Genomic DNA, 8,783 nt, shown 5'->3' on the forward strand with positions numbered 1-8,783 from the left:
TCTTTTTTTATATATATTGTATACAATATGTATTATTTATGTACAAAGGGGTATCATTTTACTTATAGTACCATTAATATGATTGCAACTTAGAATAATAGCCAATAGCGAACACTACAGGAACACCGTAGCAAAAGCGTCCATGTAGAATAGCTAATTTAATATCGTGTTTCGCACGACATGAAATGCGACTTTCATATCATAAGAAAATTCAATGTTGAAGACTAAGACTTGATCATATACAGTTGAACAGTATAATACAATGTCATCAATAAAGAACGAATCTTCCGGTTCAGAGAATACTGGCCCTTCTGTATTTTTAAGTGAAATTATTGGGAGCTCTGTCACTGTTAGATTGCACAATGGTGTTGAATACTTGGGAAACTTGCAAAGTATAGACGGATATATGAATATTGTATTAGATGAAACCAAGGAATTTGTTGGAGGAGAACAAGCCAGAAATTATGGTGATGTATTCATAAGAGGTAATAATGGTAAGTGCTTTTCTTTTCGTTTTGTTGTACTTTATTGTGGTTTCAGCCTTGATATATAAAGAATATGTGTCGAATTAGGTAACCAAAAAAACTACTGAAATAATCTTTGCATAAGATTCATACTAACTAAGTTCTAGTGTTATATATTAGTGAAGCCTAGAGTTATGAGTGTATTTGTATAGTATAATAATAGTAATATTTCCAGTGAATCTAATGTAGGTATCAAATAAACACGTGATCGTATACTTTACTAACAGCACAAGTGACCAAAACGTTTTCGCGAAATTATTGTGTAATGATTTAACGAATAGGAATCCGTCTTACACTTGGCCGAATACCAAACCGAACTGAAAAAACAGATTCAATCATTAACTACATCTTTACGTTAATTTAATTAAATCAATTATCCATAATGTCATTCATTGCTAGAAGACAATTATCTACATTAATCCCACCAAAGATTGCTTCTGCCAAGGTATGTAAAATTTTTGAACTACTTGCTGATAACTGAGAATTTTTAAACAAAGGAAGGGCATTGAATTTGAAGTAATTACGGAGATCATGGATCGAATAAATCATGGTACTGAATGCTTTAGATACCTAGATGGTATGGGTCCGTCTTATTTGACCTGAATGGAGTGATTAGAAGCATATTGAAAGTAAATGAAGGAAATTCTTGGACCGAAACGAATATTTGTATTGAATTCTTGTGTGAGAGAAGATGACTATTGTATGAATGATAGGACACTAGAGTTACCTTAATAGTATATTTCCGTCAAAATAAATCAAAATGCTAGAGATAATTGAACAGAAGTAAAATCATTTTCGTGGACAAAAACAACAGAAGGGCACAAGGATGCCGACGTAACTTCATTTCAGTCAATCCTTCCGTAGGACATATCAGTAACTACCAATAGCATCCGTACAACATACTAACTAAATTTTAGAACATTGGTTCAAACCCAAATGCTAAGAGAATGACCGATGTCGTTTCTTTCTACAAGAAATTACCAAGTGGTCCAGCTCCAGCTTTCAAGAAGCCAACTTCTCCTCTCGGTAAGTACAAGGCTGCTTACTTTGAAGGTGAAAATGCCTCCGGTAAGCCATTAATTCACTTGGCTCTTCTTGTTGGTATCTTAGGTTACACTTGGGAATACCAATCTCACTTAAAACACCACAAAGGTCACTAATCAATAGACTTTAGATACTTATGATTACTTTGACTATATGTGTTTGTTGCCTATGGTTTGGGTCAATTTGATAACTTACAAATTTCATATTTAATGTGGCCACAATGCTGCTTACATATACATATTTTCTAAATTTCTAAATAAAAATGATATTTTGCTACTTATGCTACTTATTACTGTAGTTTTACATCTATAGACCATAGAATGACACGTTTAAACACCTTATCATCGCCAGTCTTGAGCTGATGAATTTATAAAATTCTAAGCAACGTAAGGGGTGATAATTTATCAACGTGCGCACGACTCTTTGATTTTATCAATCTACCTCATTAAAACGTAATGAACGACCAGCCATATCCATAATTTCACTTTAGCCGCCCATTAAATTACTAAGATTAAGTGATTAACGCTATAATCATACTAATTAATCAATTTATAAGTACTAGTAATCTTTTTTGATTAATTGAGATACTCATATTCGAAATAACCAGAAATTTGTTCACTAGAAAATTAACAAATGGATCCCCTGGTTAATTACGAGTATCCGGTTCCACCACAACAATATCAACAAAAAAGATATCAGAATCCCAATCAGGTCCCTGAAGTTTCAAATAAAGAACAAATAGTACCCCAATCAGCGCTTCCAGCCACACCAAGAATGTTACGAGGTGTGAGTGGTAATCAGAAGAATTCTGGTAGTGATGGCTACATTCAGGAAGATCAACCTGTGAACGAAGGTGATCATTCTATGACTCCGCAACAGACTGACAAGTATCAGCAGTATGTTTCGTCAGCCAATTACCAAATGGACGCGTCTCATTCCAGGAATTCTAGCTTAAACCAATCTCAGCATTCTAAACGTGGTGCATCTGCGAGCCATTCGAGAACACCTAGTGTCAATAGACAACCCCAGCCCCCAGTAACGCCACCAACTTGGAATCAGCAGTTTCCAAATCAACATCAACCAGTTGCATCACCTCAAAGGAAACAAGAATTATTACCTTCGGCTGCTATTTCATCTCCTTCCTCAAAGCCATCGTCGGGAAATGCTACTTCAGCAACCAAAACACGTCCAGTTGCTCAACAGCATCCTGGTCAGAATAATGAACATGGTCATCATCATCATGCGCATCATCATAATCAGCAACCGCAACAGCAGCAACAACAGCAGCAACAGCAGCAACAACAATTTCATAGAAAGTCTATTGGTGATTGGGATTTCATAAAAACCATCGGTGCTGGTTCGATGGGTAAAGTTAAACTAGCTCAGCATAATTCTACAGGTGAGATTTGCGCAGTAAAAATTGTTCCAAGAGCTGCGAAGTTGTTTCAAAGAGCCCATGCTAATGACCCACCTATCCTTAATGCTCAAGCTGCAGCACAAAGACAAAAAGAATTTGAGAAAGAAGTCACCAGAGATAAACGTACCATACGTGAAGGTGCACTTGGAAGATTATTATTCCATCCGTTTATATGTAGATTATACGAAATGGTGCCAATGACAAATCATTATTATATGTTATTTGAATATGTTGAAGGAGGTCAAATGCTAGATTATATCGTTTCACATGGTTCTTTAAAAGAGAAAAATGCAAGAAAGTTTGCCCGTGGCATAGCACTGGCTTTGGATTACTGTCATAGTAATAACGTTGTTCATAGAGATTTAAAAATTGAGAATATTATGATTAATTCAAAAGGTGATATCAAGATTATTGATTTTGGCTTATCGAATTTATATTCACCAAAGTCTTTGTTGAAGACTTATTGTGGGTCATTATACTTTGCAGCGCCTGAATTATTAAGTGCTAAACCTTATACTGGACCAGAAGTTGACGTATGGTCCTTTGGGGTAGTCATGTATGTTTTGGTATGTGGAAAGGTTCCTTTTGATGATCAATCTGTTTCAGTTTTACACGAGAAGATCAAAAGGGGTAATGTTGAATACCCGAGCTTTTTATCCAAAGAGTGTGTTTCTTTGTTAAGTCGAATGCTAGTGGTCGATCCAACTAAAAGAGCGACTTTATATGAAGTTATACAACATCCTTGGATGAATAGGGGATACGAGACGCATCAATCTTGCTACCTCCCTAAGAGATTACCTTTGGAATTACCATTGGACCCTGAAATAATTAAAAGCATTGCATCGTTTGACATAGGTACCGTACAATCTGTTACAGAAGAATTGACAAGTATACTTACGAGCGTTGAATACCAGATGAGTTGCGAAAACTGGTATAAAATTACCGAAAAAGGTAGGCAGTATGCATCTGCGCCAAATGCTCATATTTTACCAGACCCAACTGGTGGTTTCCATCCATTAATCTCAATTTATTATTTAGTGCATGAAATGAAGATGCGTAAGAAGGCCAAGGAACAGTCTGCGAAAACTCAATCGGAACAGGTTAATTCTAAACAACCCAGCCAACAGTCTAACCGCGTATCACCGCAGGATGAAGCTATATATGATTCTGAGCAACAGAAACAGGAACAACAAATACCTAGATTATCATTTCCTGAGCAAGCGCATACTTCTACTTCGCCAGCCACGTTTCATAAAGATTCGCCTACTCCATCAAATGAACAAAAAGAGGAAACTATTCCAGAACAACAGCCCCATAGTCCAAGGGAATCTGTGGGTAATACAGAAACATTGGATCCAAACGGCGGAAAGCCTGGTGGATTTAATTCATTGTTCAGACGATTATCATCGAAGAAGTATAAAAATGCTCCATCGTCACCCAGCAGAAATCAAACATCCCCAGATGCTTCTGACTATAATATGGCTCCACCTCCAATACCTAAAGTTTCTATTGTTCCTGATTCTCAAGAGCAAATATCGTCACCCTCTTCGAATAAATCCCAAAAGAATGATCCTTTGGTTCGTCGTGGAGTAAGTATGAAGGTAACCGCAAAAGAAAAGTCTTCTTCTTCTAAAGTTGACTTGCATTCTTCAACCTCTAACACTTCGAAGCCTCCACCCGAAGTATCAAAGCAACCTGCAAAGGTTACCCATAATCGTTCATCTTCAACATCTACGAATAATGCGGTTAATAAGTACCGTGGTTACGTTCCAGAACAATATTTACCACCATTGCCTAATATTAATCCTAATACGAATACGTTAATGCCACCTGCGTCTGGGTCTGATAGTCCTTCGAAGGTTGCTCCGGGCGCTGAAGGAAGAAAATTGCATCCAACTGCAAGAGCTAAATCAGTTGGTGGTCATGTTAGAAAGGAATCATATGGCCGCAATAGCCGCGCAACAAAACAAACGCATCCACCGTTACCCAATGCATTGGCTTCACAAAACAGTGATGAAGTTATTGGTGAAGGTTCAACACGCGATGACGGTTTCTTTGATGATGTAACCTTGGATGAAGTTGATTACCAGGAGATTCCTCAGTTAACTGAAGAACAAATTATTGATCAGTTCAATCATGCTAGGCAGAACAGTATGCCTTCAATTGAGTATCCAAAGACCTTATTTTTAAAAGGGTTTTTCAGTGTCCAAACTACTTCTACAAAACCTTTACCTGTTATTAGATATAACATAATTAATGTTTTGAGCAAGTTGGGAGTAAAGTTTCAAGAAGTAAAAGGTGGTTTTGTTTGTGCACATGCGCCTTCATTGCAAATCAAGCCTGTACAGCCTGATGATGTGTCAACCAATACAAGTACTATGATCGATTCTCAACAAGAGGATAAGAAGTCTGAAGAGACAACCGAAGAACAAAGGTTATACGGTGATGCATTTAAATCTACTTCGTCTTCTATAGAGAAAAATGCTGACATTCCACCAAGAATCAAGACACCTGAACAAAGTACAGCTGAATCACAAATCAAAAGTCCAACTAGGCAAGCGTCGTTACATCTTAATACGCAAAATCTTTCACCTCAGTCAGCTAATAGCGGTAAAACTCACAGGGCATCGAATTCCGTTGGTGGACATAGACGTAAATTTTCAATCGGAAATTCACTTTTAGGTTCATATCGTAAAAAGAATGGATCTCAGGTAATGATGCCTCCAAATACTCCGGCTACAGCGAAACTCAACAAGCTGTTGTATGGAATGGAAGGTGACGAATTTGAAGACGACGACGAAGACGACGACGAAGACGAAACTTCTAAACAATTCACTGAAGATGATTCCGTTGATTCATTGAATGGCTTAATGATTGGCGGTGGTAGTGATATGTTAATTTCTTCTACATTAGAGCATAAAGCAAAGCATCAACATTCCCCAAGTTCAGGAAATTCTCATCACGCAAAAAGATCACCTTTGAAGTTTGAAATACATATTGTTAAGGTTCCTTTAGTTGGCTTATACGGAGTTCAATTCAAAAAGCTTTTGGGTAATACTTGGAATTACAAAACTTTGGCAGGTCAAATTTTAAACGAATTGAATTTATGATATGTATTTTTAGTTTTTGATATTGATACAATGAGAAGACTAATTTTATTTTTGTATTTACTACTATATGATATTGAGTAATACTGGATTAAACACACATTTTACATTAATTTATTTTAATACACATTTTTATACTCTCATTTGATATAGTGAATTTTATTTACGTGCGTTTAATAAAACAAATTTGATATATTGTTTGTAAAATATTTGAACTCAGTTAAAAATGAATAGAAGTAATAACAATATTCATTTTCGGACATTTTTAAACAATTCAAAAGTCATTGATTCAAATAAACTGTTAATCTATAGAAGGGGGATTGGTCAACAATTGAACGATCAAGTATTTGTATCATGGTTTGCTCCATGATTTTGCATTTGATTAAAGTTTTGGTTTGGATATGCATTAGGCATGAATTTATTCTCTAGTTCAGGAGATTGATTGGGATTGGTCATCAGCGACTCTATGACTTGGTTTGGTTCATTTAAACGCTTCACTTCGCCAACGTTGGGATTAAAATCTTGTTGATTCGCAATCGTACCTAGGTTCTGGACAATTTGTGTTGGTACGCTACCATAGGTTTGAGTTGCCACGTTACCATAACTCTGGTTTGGCTCACTGTCATAATTTTGATGTGGATGGCGTGCATTATTATAATTTTGTATTGGTTGTGTAGAAATGGAATGAAAGTTTTGACTTGGAATTTCATTGAAACCATGTTGAACAGGCAATGAAGTGTCAGAAGTATGTGGCTCATCCACGGGCTCTTGAAAAAATGAAGGTTGTTGATTATTGTTTTGCGTATTTTCTAATGCATGCTGTGATCTATTTGAAACACTGGGAATATTTGACACAGTTGCACCGTTGTATTGTTCTAGATTATATTTACCCACAGAATTTTGGAGTTCAGCATTATCACTACGAACACTTATGACTGGTGCTGGTATATTCTTATTTATATCATTATTTATCTCCTCTGTTTTATTGACACCTTCTTCTTGAGTTGTATTATCTTCTGATTTTATAATGGTCAGAAATTCCATTTCAGGGCTCGCTGTTGTTTTATTCGACTCGCTTGTAAGCTTTCTCAACTTTAACCTTTCTTCTCTAGACAAAGAATTAGTACTTGGGGTAATAGAATTACTTAAATTGAATCCCTGATCTTTCATCATTCTTCTTCTTTCCAATCTTTTTTCTCCAGCAACCCGTAATTCTTCTTCTTCTTGAAGCTTTAATAACCTAAGCTCCTCTTGTCTTTGTTTTTCCTTGGCCTCTAATCTTGAAGACCTTTTCCTAGTTGCCAATAAGTTTGCTAACTGAAGCTCCTTCCTTCTATTGGTTAATATCTTTCTTTTCTTAATCTCAGCATTAAAAATAGATTCGAATATGATATCGTCTGCTAAGTTAGAATACAAAATCTTATATTTCTTTTGTTTTCTTTTGCCATAAATATCAAGCAAGTAAGCATTGAATTCATAAATATTTTTACTGATTATTTCAAAGGAGGTAGATTCAATGTCAAATTGTTCTGGTTCGAAAAACTCTTCAGGTATTTCCGGAGCTAATTTACGCTTTTTTGGAATTGAAAGTTCTGGAAAGTTGATAATTCGTTTGTACAATCTTGTATTATCGAAAAGTAGAATATAGTCCTCAGAAGTTCCTTTTTTCACTTCTTCAGAATAGACTGCCGTAACTCTTGTTAAATCTGAAGACATGTTATTTTTGTCCAAGTAATTTCTAAAATTCTGGTATTGAGTAATGTAGGAGATCAAAGTATATAAAACTTCAAATTTGTCTTCAATCAATAAGTTATCGAATTTTGGTTCAGGCGTCTCGTCTTCTTCATCTTCGTTACCAGCCAATGGTGTTTCTAATCCAAACCAGAGTCGAAATATTTTTTCAAAATTATTCATTGATGAACACTTGGAATTTTGTAATGTCGATATTAACGCCAATTTCAACTTATTGATAAATAATATTGATTCATCAATTGGGGGTGGATAGACCATGTTAAGTAATTCTATTTCGAAAAGATCAACATCAAAATATTCAGATTGTAACTTTATATAACCTCTGCATTGATATAACCAATTAACCACGTACAAATATTTATAACTGGATCTTACTTTGGTAAGTACTTCTTCATTTGTGTGTCTATCGATTGGCATATAAATAGGTTGAAGCTTGAGTAACGCGTTTATTTGTTCATCGTTCCCGTATGAAAGGGCATTTGCTGGATGATCTGGCACGCCAACATTAGGTGTATTTGATTTGCTCTTAGAAACCATCTTGATTACAATATCCTAACAACTACTGACTGCTATTGAATATTTTGGTGCATTTCTTCAACGAAAAAGTGTTGGTTCCTGTATATAATACTCTTACTTGTACAATTAATACTTCCAATGAATCAAGTAATAGCATAGAGAATATTTTATCTCATTAGTTGATGTAGAAGGAACTAATCTTGATAGTATATTGCCGGTGGGTGCCGGTAGGCCCTTCGTACTACTTATTGTGAAACTTAGAAGTACATAATTTTACAGAATTCTAGTGTAGATATTCGTTAATCATAATATTACTTCTAACCTTTTCTCCTTTACTAATACACTATATATATATATGACCAAACCTGCCTTCAGCCAATTACCAGAATTGAATTGTAGTTTCCTTACCAAAATAATAAATAA

The 8,783-nt window shown here is 35.5% G+C and overlaps 4 protein-coding genes across 4 annotated transcripts; 3 read left to right on the forward strand and 1 right to left on the reverse strand.

The window, feature by feature from the left end:
• Positions 1–262: 262 nt before the first annotated feature.
• Positions 263–553, forward strand: LSM6 (U4/U6-U5 snRNP complex subunit; the record flags this gene model as incomplete). The annotated part of the gene is made up of 1 exon (XM_015614502.1): positions 263–553. The coding sequence occupies one exon, from the start codon at positions 263–265 to the stop codon at positions 551–553; it is 291 nt and encodes a 96-aa protein (XP_015464667.1).
• Positions 554–906: 353 nt separating this feature from the next.
• Positions 907–1,684, forward strand: ATP17 (F1F0 ATP synthase subunit f; the record flags this gene model as incomplete). Its single annotated transcript, XM_015614503.1, has 2 exons — positions 907–969; positions 1,442–1,684. 2 exons carry the CDS (start codon positions 907–909, stop codon positions 1,682–1,684), a joined length of 306 nt encoding a protein of 101 aa, XP_015464668.1.
• A 517-nt stretch (positions 1,685–2,201) lies between these two features.
• KIN2 (serine/threonine protein kinase) lies at positions 2,202–6,095 on the forward strand (the record flags this gene model as incomplete). Its single annotated transcript, XM_015614504.1, has 1 exon — positions 2,202–6,095. The coding sequence occupies one exon, from the start codon at positions 2,202–2,204 to the stop codon at positions 6,093–6,095; it is 3,894 nt and encodes a 1,297-aa protein (XP_015464669.1).
• A 336-nt stretch (positions 6,096–6,431) lies between these two features.
• Positions 6,432–8,381, reverse strand: AC631_05676 (uncharacterized protein; the record flags this gene model as incomplete). The annotated part of the gene is made up of 1 exon (XM_015614505.1): positions 6,432–8,381. One exon carries the CDS (start codon positions 8,379–8,381, stop codon positions 6,432–6,434), a length of 1,950 nt encoding a protein of 649 aa, XP_015464670.1.
• Positions 8,382–8,783: the final 402 nt, after the last annotated feature.

Source organism: Debaryomyces fabryi, assembly GCF_001447935.2.
Source record: "Debaryomyces fabryi strain CBS 789 chromosome Unknown contig00252, whole genome shotgun sequence".
Classification (NCBI taxonomy): Eukaryota; Fungi; Ascomycota; class Pichiomycetes; order Serinales; family Debaryomycetaceae; genus Debaryomyces; species Debaryomyces fabryi.